The following is a 20899-nucleotide window of genomic DNA, read 5'->3' as shown; positions in this document are numbered from 1 at the left end:
CGGATCTTCAGAGCCAACCCGCAGCATTCACGAAGGAAAGCAGCTCTTCCATCCTGCAGCTAGAAATCTCTCTGAGTTCCGCAAAGAATGGCTTACCCAGTGTCCGTAGCCTGACTCTAGCTAGAGCTGGGCAACCACAAAGAAAGTGCATGAGGGTTTCGCTTCCTTCTCCGCAGCTTCGTTTATACGGACAAGAAAATGTTGGCTGTTTGTCTGACGTTCCTCCTCCTTGATAACAACCCAGTCGTCCACGGGAATTCTGGGGTTTTGAAGGCGCAGGAATTGGACGAGCTTGTTTTTATCCATGCGACTGACTGACTATGCAACTTTATTCTTAGCAATATTGCTGAGAATATGCATAGCCTTCTGGTACTGGCTCTTGAGCAGGACACCAGTGGACCTTCGCTTCTTAGCCGGTTTTCGGCGACCGACGTTCTTGTCGGTTTTAACTTTCGAGGGATCTCCCAATGTTGAGGGTTTCGGGTTAAGAGTACTATGTCTGGTACTCGCTATGCCCAGTTTGACGACAGTGGATTTCAGGCGGGAAGCCACTAACCCGTCTGTCACCTCGCTCCGGGATGTCCTTGCAGTTGGTTTCAGCACGAGTAGTTCGGGAACAATGTCTACCCTGGCTGGCCCGGCCACCAAGGTAAGGGTCTTATTTGAAACTCAAGGTGCCCGAGGTATCCAGAGTTCGCATATTAAAGACCCGGATTATTGCTTCGGTCCATCTTACCTTATCTACTTGCCCCTGACACATGACCAGCAGACACAGTTGGATGAGCCTACTCAAAGCCCGGACCTACACACTCTTGGCCCGTCTGAAGACGGTTTCCAGCGGCCACCACGAGGAGATCGTATGAGGAGGCCGAGTGAGACCGAATTATGCATATGGTTCTTTGTGTCCTTCACCGCTGCAAGAACTAAGAGAGCGGTAGCAAACGCAATTCTAAATGGAGAAGTGAAGAAAGAATGGAGTGGAGTGATAGACTTGATTAGAGACTGGCGGGTGCTAGGCGAAATCTCACTGCCAGACCACCGTTAGTTAGAATTTAGTGTGACTATAACGGCCTTGGCAAAATTTAACCTCGTGGCAGTACGGGGCAGATTCCTAATCTATTAAGGACTACTTGGCAATAGCAGTTCAATTAGAAACTCCGAATCATTTTGGAAAGGCTTACCTTGTTAAGGTAGTAAAATGCGGTCATAAAGTCTGTCTGTCTGATGGAACCAAGAACTGCAAATAAATCAACTAAACGATTTCTGAATAGTGTTTGTAAAATCAGTAATTTTCCGGAGCATCAGTACACCTTTCGAATAGAAACGAAAAGAGGGCTTTTACCTTAGAACAATATGCAACGACAGGCGCATCGCGGCATTAAGCAGTTTTTTGATCACCTCAAAAATTCTCTTGTTACTGGATGAGCTGGTTCTTTTTAACAAATTGTGTCAGATTTATAATTTGAATTTAGAACAGCGATAAATTCGCAGAAAATTATCTTCTTTTCTATACTCGTTTTGTTCTAACTCTAGGATCCCAATTTCAATCCAATCGAAGAACAGGATACTTTAGATAATGAAAAAATGTATTAACCCGAAGCAAAAATCTCAAAGGATCCGTTTTTAAAGACGGTCTAACTCATCGTTCTATGCATGACATATAATGGTAATATTTTCATTCCACCAAGCTATATCCTACAAAAGTATGTGGAATGAATACAAGCACTTCGAAAACTTCTCCACCTCCTTGTTTGAATGTTGATACCTTTCTATAAAATCCCCAGCAACCTTCTCAATAGTTGGAATATATAGTTGTGTTGCTTTCGGTTGCATCATAATAGGGTTCACGACAGTTCGAAAATCAGCCCATTTTTTACCTTGCCTTTAAAAAAAAGTTCGTTAATTCCACTTATAAGTACCCAAACAATTTAAACTATATACGCCAATAGAAGACCAATATGTTCCCCAAATATATCTGGTCGAATCTTTTCTCTATAATATTTCAACGTATGGAAAGCAGGAGCCTCTGGCCAAGGGCCTTCTGTGCGGTACACCGTTGCGAAATTATCAGGGTTGTGGGTTATTACGGATTCAGGATTGCCAAAAGCACCTGGGAATTTCAAAATATCCCCATACTTCCTCCGGTAGAACCGCACAACTTCATCAAAAGCCATCTTATAGCAGCTTCCTAAAATGTTAAAATTCGAGTTGACGAATTTCTTCACTTTGAAAATTGTACTCAGAGTTACCGCCTGGGAGACCAGCTCTCAACATTGACATCACAGAAGGCCCAGGAATACTGGAGTAGGGAGTGGCGTTTGCGTAGTCGATTTGTTTATCAGCCTGAGATATCTTGTCTCCCTGAAAATTACAGATTAGATAAGTTCGAAGCGTCTACAATTTAGTGAAAAGTAGAAAATCAATAGAAAGCTGTGAGAAAGTTATCGGAAATTCGAGTAATCAATTATTATATTTGCTAATTAAAATAACACCCCTATTGACGAAGAAGGGAGAAAATTAACAATGAACCACACTAGCCTCGTAGCGCATGGTCTTCACATGAAGAATTAGTTAAAAGGAAAGCAGGTGCCACCTTGGTGGGCATGATGACGTATCGTCAATTGTCTTTCTGACCGCCGCCTTATAACGATGCATATCAGATAGCAAGACCTAATCTTGCAAACATGACCTGATCTCCAAACTGTAAGGCAGGCTAACTTGAAAAAAAATATAACAGCTGTGACATACCAAAGGAAATTAGTGGATCACTTTGCATAAATATCCTCATTTCGGATGTGATCAAAACGTGTCACGCCACTCTTCAAACACAATATCTTCGTCTCCATTACCGCAAGACGCCGTTCATTGTATTTTATAGTCGGTCAACACGCAAAACCATAGAGGGCGACAGGACGGACGACATTCCGGTAAATTTTAGATTTGAAACGTTCGTTGATACGTCGATCACGAAGGACACCAGTTGTGGAATGCCACTTTGTCCAGATTGCACTAATGCGTGAAGCAATTTCACAACGCAGTTCTCCATTGGCTGATAGCGTTGATCCAAAGTATTTAAATCGCTCAGTTCTGTGCAGATCACTGCCACTGACAGTGATTGTGCCTGTTTCATGGGGATCGGTCGTCAAAAATTCAGTTTTATTTAGATTCAATCTGAGACCGTGTGGCATGAGGCGATCATTTTATTTTTGGACAAGTTGCTCGAGGTCATTTTTGCTATTAGATGCTAGGAAAACATCAGCTGCATAAAGCAGTGAATAGGACGCTGGACGTTGGATGTGCCGTGTGACGATGTCCATAACAAGAACAAAGAGGCGTGGTGAGAGGGCGCTTCCTTGATGAACACCGCTATACTTCGAACTTTACTTTTCGGATCGTGGTAGATCAATTGAACCCAGTACACAAGTTCTTTTGGCACTAAGTGTTGTCGGACCAACATACCAAATGAGTTCGTGTGGGACACGGTCAAACGCTTTCTCTTGATCCAGAAATGCAATGTAAAGAGGGCAATGCTTCTCACAGTGTTTCTCCATAAGTAACTGGGAAGCGTGTATTGCGTCAGTAGCTCCGCAGTTTTTGACAAATCCGGGTTTGATTCACGATTATTTCAACGATTTCGCGAATACGATTGTCAAGAATGCGTTCAAAAATATTCATGGTATATGAAAGTAATCGGATCGGACGGTAATTTGGACATTCTGCTGGACTACCTTCCTTTTTACCATATTGGAGCAGTGGTACTTTCTTGCCAGTCAGATGGTGTTCTTCCTTCCTGAATAAACCGATTGAAGAATTCACTGAGCCACAGTGTTGGGTCCCAGCTCTTCGCTTTCCAGAGCTCAGATGCGAAGTCATCAAGTCCTGTGGCTTTCAGTTGTGCTGTACTGGAACTGGTCCAAATGTCGGCAATGATTGTGGAAGTAGAGGATGAGCAAATTCTTCAGTTAGAATCTGCTGGAAGTATTCTCGCCATCTATCCGTTGCAGCTCGACGGTTGGTAAGCAAGTGAAAGGCTGATTATTGGTTTTCAGCTATCGAACCAATGCAGTTAAAAGAAACGTACCAGGCACCAGTCGTGCTATACTTACACCAAGATCGTTGGCATTGGGGCGTTCTTGGAAACAAGTAAGGAAAATGACGCGACCAGAACCATTTTCAAAGGAATTGTTTAAATACACATTAAGAGTTAGTATGAGAAGCTCATCCATATTCTCATCAAGATTAAGTATGTCGGCAATAATGGCAAGCGAGATGCAGAGGATATTGCGATGATTATTCTACTTTTTGCTTCAACCTTTGTCCCGTTCACAAGCGGGGTTGGCTCGTCAGTGATCGGTTTCGCCATTTGGCCCTATCAAATGCCTGATCTGGATGCAATCTAGAAGCTTTCAAATCCCCATCCAGCGTATCAAGCCACCGTTGATTCAGTCGGCCTTTTGGTCGCTTACCATCGACTTCGATGCTCAGATCAATCTTGGCAAGTGAAATCTCGTTAGCGCGAAGTACGTGACCACACCATCGAACACGCATCTCTCGGAATTTTTCCACGAACGGTGCAACTCTACATCGATCACGTGCAACGGAACATCTTCGTCTCCATTGCCATAAGACGCCGTTCATTGTCTTTTATAGTCGGCCAGCACTCAGAACCATAAAGAGCGACAGGACGGACGACATTGAGACAAATTTTCGATTTAAGACGTTCGTTGATACGAAGATCACAAAGAACACCAGTTGTGGAAAGACACTTCATTCAGGTTGCGTTAATGCGAGAAGTAATTTCATAACGCAGTTCTCCATTGGCCGATAGCGTTGACCCGAGGTATTTAAATCACTCAGTTCTGGGCAGGTTGCTTCCATTGACAGTGATTGTGCCTGTTCCATGTTGAGTATCTACTTTCAACTGCGAATCCCCATGCATGTTGCGAATGACATTGTTTCACGATAAACCTGAAGGCGGATGACCCCCATTCCATCATTTATTATTTTTTTATTTCAATTGAATGAATTTGAAAATGAAATGAAATTTCATTCTCGCGCGAAAACTCTGGAACCAGGGAATATCACCCCTTTTCCATAGTCTCTCTTGAGGAGCACTTTGCACGTGAAAATTGTGAGATTTAGCCGCTGTTTGACTTCTCCTTTTCCGATGAAAAACCTGGACCTTTTGCGATGAAAAACCTGGACTGGTTGGTGAATATAAGAATATGTGGTGTCAGATGAAAGTATCGATTAGTACTTATGTGAGGAGGTCATTCTAGGAAACAGAAACTACTAAAAACTATAAATTAAGAAAAGAACTAGGTATTATTCCTTATACTGTAATTTTTTTTATTTTCCTTACTTACTTACTAAAAACTTATGATGGCGCCGCTGATAGTAAAGACCTTAACAGCGCTATGTACAAACCCAAACAAGTCGGGAAACCGGAAGCTGGCCGCTTCAGGTATGAAAGGTTTTGTTTGCTACTTCTGTGAGTATGTTTGAGTGTAGAACTATTCCATTCGTACGTAGCCCCTTATGTATATGCATTGAGCATGCCTGACTACCAACTTTAGTCTGATGTTGATATTTAGTTGCAGTAAATTTACACGGTAAAGTCAACTTTGAGCTACTGTAACTTTGTTACTGATAGTATGATTTTGATAAAACCTGGGGATAATATGCTTCATATTATATTTTATACTACTACCAACTTTTATAACTCTGGGATAAACTTAAGGGGGTTTTACCCAATTACCCCAAAAATATGGTAATATACTATCATTAACTTAATTTGAACAGATATCGATATGGAGAGTATTTTGAGGCCTAGGCACCATAAAGAGGCAGTTTCATGAATTTTTTCAGATTTTTCGGGTGGGTAGTTTCTGAGAATAGATTCGTTAAAGAAAACATCATTTTCCACCCCTCCCACTCCCGCCTTTTCAACAAATCTCAAAACTAGGACCGGCGTCAAAAAGTGCTAATCGAGGCCTTTCATTTGATATCGCACATGACTATATTCGGTGAAGAAAAAATTTTACACTCCCCTTTTACATGTATGAGGACCCCTTAAATCTCAACGCAGAAGGATATCACTCACTGCATGTCTGGAGTTCACAGTTCCCACCTTCTCACCAAATTTCGTGTTAATTGGTATAGCGGTTTCTGAGAAAAGTGCGTATGACAGATCGACAGACAGACAGACAGACCTGTGAGGAGCGGTCAGATCTCCTATCTGGCGCGACCCCGGCTGGCGGAATGGGGCATACCTATTTATGTGTAAATATGTGTTCATGCACTTTTCCTTTCTGACTGTGCATGGGCTAGTGTTTGCTCATCTCTGGGGCCTGGAACAAAATGGCTATGAGAAGGATACCCAGAAAACAAAACCAACATGGACGAAATGGGAAGGAGGGAAGCACAACTCTGCCAAGAACACCAATTGCAAAGGCTAAGAATGAACTTTTAGATACTAAGGGGAAAATGTTGGAGCGGGTCATTTATAATAGATTATTTCCAGTCGTCGAGAGCCAAGGGGGCCTTTCAGATAGGAAGTATGGGTTCCGTGAAGCCAGGTCAACCATTGACGCCATTAAAATGGTTGCTGGCTTGGCCGAAAATAGAATTCACGGTAGGGGTTGTACCAGCAAATATTGTGTGGTGGTAACCCTGGATGTGAGGAATGCATTTAACTCGGTCAATTGGAACCTTATACAAAAGTCTCTGGCGACGATTGGTGTTCCCACCTACCTCGCCGCTATTATCGACACTACTTGAAAGAGGGTACACTCTGGTATAATACCCATGATGGACTCAAAGAGTGCGTTGTCTCCGCGGGTGTCCCACAGAGCACTGTGCTGGGCCCACTATTGTAGAACATCATGTATAATGATGTACTTAACCTTCCGGTTCCGGCGGAGGCCACGGTGGTGGGTTACGCCGATGATATAGCACTGGTTGTGGCCGCAAAGCATCTCGAGGATGTTGAGTTGTACTCAAGCGAAGCAATCAGTGTTGTTAAGGCTTGGTAAGAGAGTGTTGGACTGGCACTCGCGGAGGAAAAGACGGAAGCGGTTTTTATCACTAAGCGCCGCAAAAGAAATTGCGCCCGCATTAGAATCGGAAATCGTATCATCACTTCCAAGCCGGCCATCAAATACTTGGGGGTGATGATAGACGGAGGACTTAATTTTAAGCAGCACATAGAGCATACTTGTAAAAGAGCATCCACCACGATTATGGCTCTCGCAAGGATGATGCCGAACGTAGGAGGCCCGCGGCATACTTGCAGGCTGCTCATAGCCAGGGTGGTCAGTTTTATCATGCTGCATGCAGTCGCAGTTTGGGGAAAAGCACTGCAGCGTTCATCATCTGGGGAATGATGTCGATTGACATCCTGGCAACCGAAATGATGAACATTTATAACACCAGGTCCATCTCTCCCTTATCTCACTTGAAAAAAGCCGAAAGGGAGATATCCATAAGCAGACGGCAACAGCGATGGGACCAGTCAGAAAAGGGTCGTTGGACTTACAGGTTGATCCCTTCCAGCAGGGAGTGGCTGGAGAGAAAACATGGGGGAGATCAATTATAATCTCACCGGCCATGGAGGATACCGTCAATACCTGTACAGGTTTAAATTGAACACCTCGCCTAAATTGAACACCTCCCAGAGGACCCAGCGCACGTATTCTTCCAGTGTCCTAGGTTCTTGGAAGAAAGGTGGAACCTAGAGGAAACTCAAGGTGAAGTGCTATCACCGGAAAATTTTGTCCGAAGAATAGTAGCCTGTCAGGAAGACTGGGATGCGATCAATTCCATAATCGCTGTAATTCAGGATAAACTGCGAAAACAAGAAGAAGTGAGCAAGGCGCGGTTACGAACCCCGAGGGTAGACGGAAGGAGACCTAGCTAACTCTTAAAGGTGGTTCCACGGGATAGAGGGAGTCGGGGGTGGTTTTAGTGAGTAAAAATCTCGCACTGTGGCATGCCCAGGCCAGAGTCTTTTGAAGATTTCCACCTCCTAAAAAAAAACAGACAGACGGAGTCATTTGAAAAAATGAACGCAAGAGGAACACGATTATTAACATGAGCGCAGAATAAATTCTGATCCAGCCCCGCGACGTAATACCAAATGGGAGTCCTCTTAATATTCTTGCATAAAAAATCAACAAACCTTTGGGAGTTGTTTTTATTTACAGGTTTTCAATTCCCTTGAAAATTAATACAAAAGTAGTCATTTTGCTTGCCCAAGGATTTGTGCTTTCAGTATTAATTTCCGATATTCGTAGTCGGTCTGGTGGATCAGTTTATTACTGGCATTCCACGAGATGCACTTGGCCGCATGCAGCTCTATGGTTGCTACTCATAGCGGAATTAGGCGAATGCTCCAATTAAGGTTAACTTCGCTTGGCAACATAGCTCCCAGTCAACCGAATTCTCAGTTTCTGGGCTAATTAGCAATTAACGAAAATTAAACTAAATTTACTGAAATTTTACTGCAAATAGTCCACTAATCTTGCGGATTTACAATAATTACAAAATCTGTTCAAGTGATCAACGGTTAACATATATGCAGCCTTTAATTGAATTATGCGTTCTTATCGCGTCTTATTCTGTGATAAGGTATCAATAACTAGGAGCTAAGAGAAAAGAACTGTTCGAGTAACATATGTACAAACTTTCATTGATTTTTCCAACTTTCAAGTGTTTATATTTTTAGATTGCATCAACCATATGAAGCGTTACGGATAAATGAGAAAAGCACAGCAGAAAAGAAAACACTTCACTAGACGGAGATTAGACAAGTTTTCCCACTCGAGATTGTTTGTAAACACATCATATATGATATTAATAAAGATGACCTTCAACCCACTACGAAGCTTTTCTCCCGGCATGCTTGTAGTGAATTGTAGTGCTCGAACGAAGCTATTGCCGAGCTTTTGATACTAAAGTTTTATCTAGTTACAAACATGGATATTGGGTACTTACCTTTGCAGCTTCAACCTGGGTGGCCAAAAAACGGACGTTTGCATTTTGATGGAATGCCTTCGCACCTTGAGCGCGACAAACCGTTCTCAAAAACATGTTTAGATCCAAAAAACGCGACTTTTCAAAGGACAAGATGAATGTAACACCAACACTTCCCAGATTTCACTCTCCACTGACGAACTTTTTGAAAATATTTGCGGACCGAATTGAGCTAGCGGCGCCCGGTTCTAGCTATCAACAAGCTTTAGTCTCTAGCGTGCAGAATTAAATAAATAATGTCGTGTGTATGTGTATGGGTAGACAAATTATCTAAAAAATTTAATAGATTTACGTTTGCTATGTACTTAGATAGACTATTCTAATCAGTTGTCTGCCTTGGTGTGGGAGGTGATTGGAATTTTATATTCAAGGCGTAATCTACTCTGCTGGAGTTTTAATTTAATTTTTATGTGAAGGAAATGGGGGGACGGAAGGAACTTTATAAATCGATTGCATTTCTTTAGAATAGAGGACAACAGAATAGATAAATGTGCTGCCCGCGACTAAACCTTAAAGTAGAACCAAATTCGAAATTTTCGGAAGTTAAGAAGGTGAAGGTGGCCTTAAGTCGTAACATGATTATAAGTGATTCATATCTGAAGACACTTGTCTTGAAAATAGAATAGTCACTGCCGTTTTTTGCCAATCATCATGCGTTCACAATTTTGTTTAGCTGAAATATTATAAAAAAAAAATAATTGCCAAAGATTGTTACTTGCGTAAATCACATATTTCTTAGTGATGTAGTGATTTGTCACAATACACTTGGTTTCTCATTCATTTATCAAATATTTTAATTTTAATTTTTAAAACAAGTTTATCTATCCCTTAAAATCTGAAGATTTCATGTGAAGATTTGGGGAATGATCTTGCAATTTAGCGTTTCTGCAGTACTTTGATTATGAGACTATGTCCTTAAATTGGCCTCCGAGGTCGTCAGCGACTTTTAACGGGTCGCTGACGTCCCCTAGGTGCTCAAGTAAGTGGTTCTGACCCCTTAGTTGGCAGTATACCTGTGTCCTGGGTAGTAGTCTCGAGAAAGCCTCTCGGTGAGGAGCGAACCGCGAATGACCGCTACACTTCGGGACACACTGGGATTCGCCGAAGTCGCCGATAGCTCTCTGCCGACGTCGATGGGGTAATATAAGCGTAGCTCTGCCAAGGTGGTAGTTGTGGCGAGTATCAAGAACCAGCCCCATCAGGACCCTGGTCGGGTAGTATGCATTGAACTGGTGTTAGTAGACCGCGTTGCCCCGAGCGAGCACCGATTCGTCCGTGAATTCCGGGATCAGCCTAGCGTAGGTTAGGCCTCAGGGAACTGGGGTAGGGACTGTGTCCCCGAGGGTACACCTGTTCCTGACTATAACGGTCCGCTGCCCTGCATACGATGTGCTGGTGAGTTTTCCATGGAGAATGCACATAAATTAATAAAAGAATCGACGAAACCACAGGGAAAGAGGAAGAGCTGAGTGCATTTGGGCGCAGCACAAAAAGCGTCTTTCATCGTAGTGATTAGAGAAAGAGGCAACGCTGACATGCCCGATGTGACACTGAGGCACCCAAATAAAGTGGAAGCCTCATCAAGTGGCGCGGCTGACCGTGCGGAGATGGAAACTCAAATGCTTTGTAGTTTCCCTGTTCTGAAAGAAAACCCAGTCAGAATCCCTGAGCAGATGCATTCGGACACAAACGGACTGGAAGTGCAGCCGACCGTCCTAGTAAGAGTCGAACAGGAAAGGCTCATCAGGAAATGTGTAGCAGTGGTGAAGCGTATGCAGTCGGCAACGTTCCTCCAGCAAAGGCGTCAAAAACGGGCTGATGGAACTAAAGGAACTATAGGGCCGCATCTCCTTCTATAGGCAAACCTGGAGAGCAGCGGAAGACGAAAGCAGAAACAGCCGCATTCCCCGTTGCAAAGCGAATTGGGAAAAATCGGAAAGAGGACGACGAGCCTGAAGGACAATTTGAGCGGCCAAAAAAAGAAGGCGAAGAAGAAAAAAAGAAACAACTGACTACGCCGCCAGAGACACGTCTGTCCAAACCAAAAGCCAAGAGGAGAAAAGACGAGGAAACGATGAAAGGCTAGACCATTGCTGGCAAAGGAAGGCCAAAGGAAGACAAAACATTTGTTGAAGTCCTTAGTGAAATCCGATATAATATGAAACCCGAAGCCAACAGAGCAGAGGTGCCTTCAATATCGAAAACGAGTAGTGGCGGAGTCCTCCTCGAACTGGGCCCGAAGACGATTACCTAGAGTACGTTCTGTGAAGCGGCCGAGGGGTTATCGGTGGAGAAGGCTCTTGTTTCCTGCCAGAAATCCGGGATCTTGACTCACAGAAAAGGTTGAAGTGGAGGAGGCGATAAAGCGTGAATTTCCAGAGGTAACCAATGTCCGGATAGGTACCACTTCTGTAAATGTTCAAGGCCAAAAACAAGGACCCGGCCTCATGGCATCTCAACTTATCGGGCACCGCTGCCATCTGGGTTCCGGACGACATTCGACTTTGTGTTCTTGCCAAGGGTCGAAGGAACGGGTTTATCTGGATCCAGTGATTAGGGATAATGCTTTTTAGCGTTTACCTGACGCCGGACGAGACGATGCCGGACTTTCGGCGCCTGCTTGATGCTCTGGAGAATACTGTTTCAAGCACGGAGGGACGAATCCTGGTAGGCGGTGATTTTAATGCCAGGGCCCTTGAATGGAGTATGCCTCAGTCAGACTCCAGGGTGAGACGGATTCTGGAAATAGCAGCAAAAACCGAGTCGTAGTTTTAAACACCGTATCCACGCCAACGTTTCGGCGCGTAGGCTGTAAAGAAAGCATTCCTGACATCACTTTTGCGTGGAAATCTTTGCCATCATCGGTGGACGGGTGGCGAGTCTTGGAAGTCTTCTCGACAAGTGATCACCAGTACCTCGTGTTCGAAGTGGTTGACGCTACTTGCCGGCGAGCACTAGCGCGAAGCTCCCCCTGCCTGTGGAATGTCTCTTTAAAACCGAAGGTAAAAGGCTTTGAAAGGTCTGCCTTCTAGAGAGTATCGAAAGTATTTTATTGCCATGTACGCAGCTAATAGTAAATAGTTTGGAATGATGTTTTAAAAAAACTTCTAGTATGCTTGAGACAAAGCATCCACGACGAGTTGCGGAAGGGACTGAAAGTTCCATTGATTGCTGCTAGTGATGACGAATGTGACACGCTCGAGCTCCGATACCGTGCGAAATCCGGAGAAATCGACGTAGTGTGCGCCGTGACCAAAGGGATCGGGTTATCGCGTTGGTCAGGGAAACCGCAGGTAGCAATGATTCAGAACCCTATACCGGATCACGAAAAACTTCCATATTATCGGAAATCTTTCGATGGTCCGGTGAAGGAATGATCGACTTATCATCCACGATGACGATTAACGGAAGAGGTGGAAAAACACTTCACCATGGTGAAGTTTCGCCTCTTGTGGTTGAAATGGCTAGTTACCGTAACATGCGAATAGAAAGTGTTCCTCCAAGCAGAAGAGAAATCATTTTGGCCATCAATTTATTCATACGGAGTAAAGCCGCTGCAGTTGACGGACCCTCCACAGAGTTATATGTCGCTGTACCTGCAGATTTATCACTTCCACTTATATGGAAATACGAATCTGGAAAATCCAAAATCTTTCCTATAGAGTGGAAGAAGGAGACGATCCTTAAGGTTCCAAAAAAGGACACCCGCTTTGAATGTGACAATAGAAGGGGTATCTGCGAAACGAATTAAAAAAAACATCTAGAAACCTTGATCAACAGAGAGTTGGTTGGTTTCCATTCTGAATTACGTTGACCACATCAACACCCTACGGATAATTTTGGAACAGTGCACGGTGTTTACATCTTCGCTTCACCTCCACTTAATCGATTTCGAGAAAGTTTTCAATAGCATGAACAAGAAGTGTATCTGGAGCCTTCCACGCAGCAGGAGCATTCCGGAGAAACTAATAGTTGCTATCAGAGTGACATATGATGGCATAAAACGCCACGAACTGTACCATTTCAGAGGAATTCGAGGTCCAAAGTGGACCGTTATCGGAGACATTTTTCATGCTGCCTTGTCAGAAGAACGTGAAATAGTTCAATGGATTATGACATCTTTCCTCAAACTACTCGACTATGCTGATGACATCTGTTGGCTCTCACGGTGTCATGTACCCTGGCAAATGGCTCTAGTTTTGGAAAGAGTTGGACTGAAGATAAGCACCAACAAAACCAAGGTTCTCAGTCTAACCTGTTATCGCACTCCTTCTATCTGTGTTAATGGACAGAGCACCGATGGCATGGATCAATTTGTATATCTGGAAAGCGTGGCGGTAGTCGACGATGGCTGCGTACTAGGTGGACGTATTGACAGCGCTAGATGCGCCTTTCTGTCTCTGCCCCGGTGCCTGAAATCTGGAAAAGCAGTGGGTCGTCTCCAAAGTCCTTGCCACAGAACAGAAAATCTGAACTGAAGAAAGAGTTGAAGCGCATTTCAGTGGACCATGTACGATGTTTTGTAGGCGGTGGGTGATTGATGCGCTATTCTGGGGTAAATTGTAACCATGAATGTAGTTTTTTGAAACGGAAGGATATCTGGCAAAGTGCCCCTTCTCCTCTATAACGAAGTATATTTTTTGGACAAGAACATTTCCATACATGCGAGGAATTCAAAAACTTTGAGTGTTTGATTTCATCTTCGTAAACCAGCAATATACGATCCAGATTAGCGGGAGCTGCTAGCGTTTTTTGTCTTTCAATTACGTTATCCAAGAAATCTAACGCCCGTGGAAATATCTAGAACCAATTTTATGATTATATACTTTCTCGAAACAGTTTCGATAACATCTCTCCCTAAGTGCGTAACTAGCTTTGTTTGCACTTAGTTGCAGTTGACCACTTTTTTGCTCCTGAGAAGAACCGAAAAATGTGATTTTCTCAGAGGCAGATTAACCCATATTCATATTTTGAATATTTTGGTAGAAGTAATCCATGTGTATTCTGGTACATACTCCTACGTTTTATTTTTTCCACCCTGATCACATTTTTTTACGACAATTTCTGAAGAATACGTGCATTTGCTAACAATAATGTGACATGAGAACTTCAACCTTCAGCGGGAACAGAAAAATATTCAAAACTTATTCACTTGAGAAAAAACGCTCGAAGTACGCACGCCAGAAATCCTTTGTCAATAGTGTCAGCATTTTCCCTTTGTACAGCCGACTGGCTTCCTCTATTTCCATCGGAGCTAATCCTGGTGACGACGTATTCGCGGCATATTTAGATTAGAAGGTGAATTATTCCAGACCAGTGACTCCTTATAATACGATGATTAGAGTTAGCACTGCCACCACCATCCCCCGGATTGGTAACGTGAACGCCAAGAACAGGAGGGTGTGGGTAGCACATGCCAATTTCCTTTTGATCATTGAACACAATTTGAATTTATTAGGCCGTGTATTGTCGTCAACTATGATTTCGGTGGGTAGATTGACGTTATTACGTGTTAAATAGGCGAAAGGGTAGAATGTGCGCTGTATGTGAATTTGACGACTTCACATAGGAGAATAGTTTTAAGGCCATTGAATATTCTCAATCGAATTAAATTTCTACTTCTATACCTTTGTCGCTTTGAGGCTTACTTTTAATTAGTAGTAGTAGTTTATCGATAAGATTAAGGTTGAAAATTCTAATACCAAATATTGTTTTTGAGCTTAGACCCCCCAATTAATAAAATAATTATTTAATATAATACGGGTGGGAAACCAATAAGGACCCAAGTCGGTGGCTTTCAAAAACTAGAAGTTATTCCGTGAATCAATACTAAGTTAAAGCAATAAAGTATTAAAATTGGTCCCTCATTGACCTTAATGGAAACGAAGAATTTATTTGGTAGTTTGAATTCATTGTTCAGGTAAAAATGCCTGTAAATCCCTTCACTGAATAGAACCTTATGTTTTGGCTGAGATCTTCGCTTCATTTCGTCCAGAATTTATTGACTGCAATATCTACAGCAAATTGCCAAGTTATCTTTACAGGAAAAACCTCCATTAGGAGACATATTTCCATTGGTGTTCAGCACCACATACCGTTGTATTTATCGCGAGCAAACCGACTCAGTTGCTAGATACATTGGTGGTAGTTGGTGTTACATATTACAACCAACGCTAAGAAGACCGTCAAATTATTCTGAAAATTCATTAGATAGGCAAATGTTCCTGGAGGTGTGGCTACCAGCCTAGGAAGACAATCACGTGCCAAGAAGGAGCTCTCCATGTAATGCAAATTCATAGTTAAAACTTCCGCTGATTTCATGTCAAAAGGATGCCCATTCCGCAGCAAAAGATCCAACTACTGGTAGATAGTAAACTAGCTAACTTCTGCTGAGCTAGATAGAAGGACAGTGGGAAAGACAACAGAAACCTTAAATTCGCTATCCCAGCAAAGTAAAAAAGATGGATTCAAGAAACTATCATATGTTCAGAGATGGACGTAAAACGCCATTCATTTCGACAGATCACGTGCCCTACTCGCTTGCAGAAAAAGCCAGGAGTTATTTTTCAGTAGGAGAAGCTCACTGAGGGCTTTCGCAGCCCTCTGAATGCGGCAACGATTTCTGTCAGAGACAAGTTGCTGGGAATTTTTGTGGAGGAATAGCGGACAACAAAACTCCAACCCTGAATTACATACCAAATCAGAACTTTAAATTCGCGATGATGTCTACGCGGAAAATGTTCATTGAGTTGTTCGAGCAACATGTATGCCAGAAGAGGTGTTTCCGGTAGCATGGAAGCTGCAAAAGCTGGTTCTGCTGCCCTCAAACGCCCATCCTCTTATAGACTTGATGAAGTGCTCTAACACACTTCAAGGCCCTGATCCAATTGGATTGTTGCACCAACGATTATTATATTTTTTTTCCAAGTTATTACAATCTCGGCAGATGCTGGATTTTACTAGCACTAAGTGCAAAGCATTTAGGCTCAGACGATCCTACCTACTTAAAAACTAAAGGGGCGCTGGTGGTAGTGGCTGGTGGTAGGTCAATGGGGGAATCCGTCGCGTACTCCCCGCAACATCGAGCACGTATGCAGAATGGTTTACTTCTGCATGATTTGAACCAGACTGTGCGAAAGTTCCAGGACATCAAGGGAATGAGGGGGTTTAGGTACAACACCTGTAGCTGACAATATTATGGGAACTACAACTACCTACTCGAAACGCCAAATTTCTTTGATTTCCCGAGCCGGTTGCTCATAGTTCACCTTCTTCTCCACGTATTTCCGTTCGATGTTGCTATTATGGGGGATAGCAACATCAATAATATACGCGGAGCCCGTCTTGTCAACTAACAGTACGTCAAGCTTGTTATGTGGAACATGGCAATCAGTCAGAACTTGCCGGTCCCAATACATGCTGTAAGCAGAACTATCAAGTACTGCTTGCGTCTGACATCGGTAAACCGGACATGTTTCCGTGATCAGCCCATGCTTGTATGCAATGATTTGATGGATAACCTTACAACAGCATTATGCCTGGTGATGTATCGCACCGGTACCATGACAGTACAGCCAGAAATGAGATGGTCTAACGTCCACATACTGCACTGGTCGTTCTCCACCCGTTCTTTCATGATGAGCTTTTTATAAACTCGGGTGGCGACCACGCCGAACGGCACACATGAACCCCTCCATCTCAGCAAAGAGCTCCCCAGCATACAGCCATCTGTTTCAATGGCAATTCACGTGTTTACCGTACATTGCCTTTGGCTTCCATTCATCGATCAGCTCTTGATCCGACTTCACCCCACTCAGAGGATTGAAAGATCGATCCTTCGAGTTAAGTGAAGTCAGACCACAGACCGCCTTATAAACAGCCGCATACAAGGGACTCGCCTGCTCTTCGCGAGTCGACTTGGCGATGATGTTATCCCGCCACGTCAACCACGCCCTACCCCCGACGTCACGAGGCAAGTTCATCCGCTCCACGGCAGAGTTTGGATGATGCATTCGGAATTTGGACATAGTTGTCCGTATCCGCCGCTGGACGTTTTCCAGATCGGTCTTCGTCCACGGCAATATTCCGAATGCATAAGCCAGTGAAAGGATAGCGAATACATTCAATGCGCTTATTTTTCCCCGAGAGATGCGATTTCAGCACCAGGAATTCGGACAGCAGAGCATCCTTCAGATCAGCAACTCGAGCATGGGTTCCTTGCAGAATTCCCAGGTACTTGTAGAAGTCTGTCTCAGTCATAGTTTCGATGTGGAGGTCACCATTGCTATGTCCGGCATGCGGTTCGTGATGACCTTTGCGGATGGTTTGGATTCGAAACTTGTCTAATTCCAACTCCATCCGAATATCACGGATGAATATGTCTATTATTCGCAACGGACTTCTAAGATCGTCGTTAATACCAGCATACAGCTTAATTCATCTAAGTACAGCAAGGGTTTCAATTCGCACTTAGCACGTAGGCCATACTTTATAGCAAAACCATGCCCTCTAGCATCATTCAGTAGCCATGAAAGAGACTCAACGAATCCCCCTGGATGATTCCCCTCCGTATACGGATGGCTCTGAGGTATATCTTTAGATGTACGCACTGATAAGATGGCATGCCATCCTTCCATGACTACTTGCTTGTCCCACAACTACCGAGTCGATAATGAGTTGCTCTATGCAACCCCTTGACCCAACTCAGCAGCCCTTCTGCTCCTCGGACAGAATGTTGTTGGTCTCGAGGTGCGCATTGACCCTTCCACTAATAACAGACGTTATGAATTTGTAGAGGGTTGGTAAGCAAGTAATCGGTCTTGTGTCTGCGGGGTCCTGCACCGTGTCCTTCTTAGGGATAAGGTAGGTAATCCCCGTAGTGAGGAGGAGTGGAAATTCCTCCGGCCGACTCATGACCTTATTTATACTGTGTGCCAATCGACTGTGCATGCTGGTAAATTTCTTATACCGGAAATTCTGCACCCGATCCAGACCTGGGTCCCTCCAGTTCTTCGAGCTGTTTATGGCTCGTCGAACTTCCTCTTCGGTAAAATCCGTAAAATTCATGGCAGGCATATTGACATGGCGGGTGCCTTCGGCGGTGATCCACTCAGCACTCAGCAGGGGGTAACGCCAACCATATAGCGCTGGTTGGACTCGCAAAGGATATCGAAGATGCTGAGTTATACTTATGTGAAGCGATCAGTGCTGTTAAGGATTGGCTGGAGAGTTTTGGTCTGATACCTGCGGATGAAAAAATGGTAGCGGTCCCCATAACCAAGCGCCATAAAAAAAATTATGCCCGTATTCAAATTGGGAATCATATCATCACTTCTAAGCCTACCATCGAACAGTTGGGAGTGATGATAGACGGGAAGCTCAGCTATAAACAACATGTGCAGTATGCTAATGACAAAGCATCTACCGTAAGTGTGGCCATGGCAAGGATGATGCCGAACGTTCTATGCAGCTCCAATTTGGGGAAAGGCATTGCAGGTCACATTTAATGTTAACAAACTGAGTGCAGTCTACAGAAGAACAACCCTAAGGGTATCCTCTGCATTCAGGTCTGTCTCAGATATTGCAACGTTCGTTATCTCGAGAATGGTGCTCATTGACATTTTGGCAGGTGAGATGACGAACATATGCAATGTGAAGTATATCTTTCCTTTATCGCAGATGAAGAACACCGAGAGGGAGAGATCTTTAAATAGATGGCAAAACTCATCCCTGTCATCAAGGAATGGTTGGAGAGATGGCACGGTGAGGTTAGTTATAATCTTACTCAGTATCTCACGGGGGAATAGAGGATATCGTTAGTACCTGCTCAGGATTATACTAGATACCTCCCGATTGTCCAAAATGGAGTCTCAGAGGGCCCAGATCACATATTTTTCCGCAGCCCAAGATTTTTGGAAGAAAGGAAGAACCTAGAGGAGACTCTAGTAGAGGTGGTCGTACCAGAAAATCTGGCCTGAAGAATGCTAGTATGTCAGGAAGACTGGGATGCGATCGACTCCACGGTCGCATCGGAGCAAACTGCGTCGCGTAGAGAGTGAGCTGACTCCATCTTGTGATGTAATACCTTATGGTGGTTTTAGTGGGTAGGAATAGCACACGCTGGCGTGTCCAGACCAGTGTCTTTTGAAGATTTCCACTTCCTTAAAGCAAAAACAAGTCGGGAAACCGGAAGCTGGTCGCTTCAGGTATGAAAGGTTTTGTTTGTTTCTTCTGTGAGTATATTTGGGTGTAGAACTATCCCATTTGTACGTAGCCCGTTAAGAATATGCATTTAGCATATCAGATTTAGTACTTCGGGTTGTAAATTTACACGGTAAGGCAACTTTGAGCTACTCTAACTTTGTTGCTAATAGTACGATTTTGATCAAACTTAGAGATACTATCCTTCATATTATATTTTATACTACTACCAACTTTTATAACTCTGACATAAACTTAAAGGGGATTTTACTCAATTTTACCAAAAATACGGTAATATACTATTATTAACTTAATTTAAACAGATATCGATATGGAGAGTATTTTGAGGCCTGGGTACCGTATAGAGGCAGCTTCATGATTGTTTTCAGATTTTTCGGTTGGGTAGTTTCTGAGAATGGCTCCGTTAAAGAAATCATCACTTTGCACCACTCCCAGTCCCCGCCTTTTAAACAAATCTCAAAACTAAGACCGGCTTCGATAACTAATCGAGACCTTTCATTTGATACCCCACATGACTATATTTGGTGAAAAAAATTTAAATTAAATTTATACATGTATGGGGACCCCCCTAAATCTCAACGTAGGAGGATATTACTCACTGCATATCTGGGGGTCCACAGTTCCCCCCTCCTCACCAAATTTCGTGTCAAACGGTACAGTCGTTTCTAATAAAAGTGCCTGTGACAGACAGACAGACAGACGGACAGACAACGTGACAACCATTGGCTTCGCCGATGATATCGGAATAACGGTGGTTGCAAAGCACCAAGACAAGGTCGAGATCTATGCAAATGAGGCGATATGGGAGATCAACTCTTGGTTGAGAAATTCTGGCCTTTCACTCGCCGAGCATAAAACAGAAGTAGTTCTCATTAGTAAGAGAAGAAAGAACACAACTGTGAAAATCAAAGTTGGCGGAAAAACAATTTACTCTCAACCATCGCTCAAATACTTAGGAGTAATTGTTGATAGAGGACTTAACTTCAAAAGACACATTGAGTACGCCGCAACTAAAGCGTCTTCCATCGCTACAACGATCTCGAGGATACTACCGAACATTGGTGGGCCAAGACAAAGTCGACGTCTTCTGCTCTCCAGGGTAGTCAGCTCCGTGCTACTCTACGCAGCTCCAGTTTGGGTAACTGCTCTGAATAACAAAGTGAACTGCCGAAAATTGGGAATGGCGTATCGGTTAAGTGCACTCCGGGTATGCAGTGCATATCGGACAACATCAGGAGAAGCAGCATGTGTACTAGCAGGGATGCTCCCCATAGACATCTTGGCGAAAGAAAGTCGGCGACTCTACGACAAAACGTATGCAGCTGGAGAGTCTAGCGCATTTCGACGGCAGCTGGCACGGTGGGAATCTATCGAACGGTGGCAACAGCGATGGGACGAGTCCCAAACTGGTCGTTGGACATACTGCATCATTCCGGATATTCGGAGATGGTTTGAACGAAACCATGGGAAATTAAGCTACGAGTTAACACAATTCCTGAGTGGACATGAAGGTTATCGTGCTTATTTACATCGATTTGGTCACGACGAATCACCATGCTGTCCAGGATGTGGTAACGTGGCTGAAAATGCGGAGCATGTCATATTTGATTGTCCCAGGTTCACCGCGCACCGAACAAGAATGGAA

General features: G+C 43.7%; 1 protein-coding gene across 6 annotated transcripts in view; it reads right to left on the bottom strand.

Moving 5' to 3' along the window:
- The window catches only part of LOC119658423 (cytochrome P450 CYP12A2-like), a 57555-nt gene extending 48273 nt beyond the window's left edge, over positions 1–9282 (bottom strand). The window contains exons 1-4 of one of the 6 annotated variants that reach the window (XM_038065821.1): positions 8995–9282; positions 2250–2361; positions 1942–2188; positions 1766–1882 (exon numbers count right to left, since the gene is read on the bottom strand). In XM_038065821.1, coding sequence (XP_037921749.1) covers positions 1766–1882; positions 1942–2188; positions 2250–2361; positions 8995–9090 — 572 coding nt within the window. In that variant the 5' untranslated portion in view covers positions 9091–9282. The remainder of the gene's footprint in view (positions 1–1765; positions 1883–1941; positions 2189–2249; positions 2362–8994) is intronic. The other 5 variants (XM_038065820.1, XM_038065822.1, XM_038065823.1 and 2 more) reach the window with 5 other exon arrangements.
- Between the last annotated feature and the right edge of the window lie 11617 nt (positions 9283–20899).

This window comes from Hermetia illucens, chromosome 5, assembly GCF_905115235.1.
Source record: "Hermetia illucens chromosome 5, iHerIll2.2.curated.20191125, whole genome shotgun sequence".
NCBI lineage: Eukaryota > Metazoa > Arthropoda > Insecta > Diptera > Stratiomyidae > Hermetia > Hermetia illucens.
The sequence above is the reverse complement of the archived record's forward strand: the minus strand, read 5'-3'. Positions and strand labels throughout refer to the sequence as shown.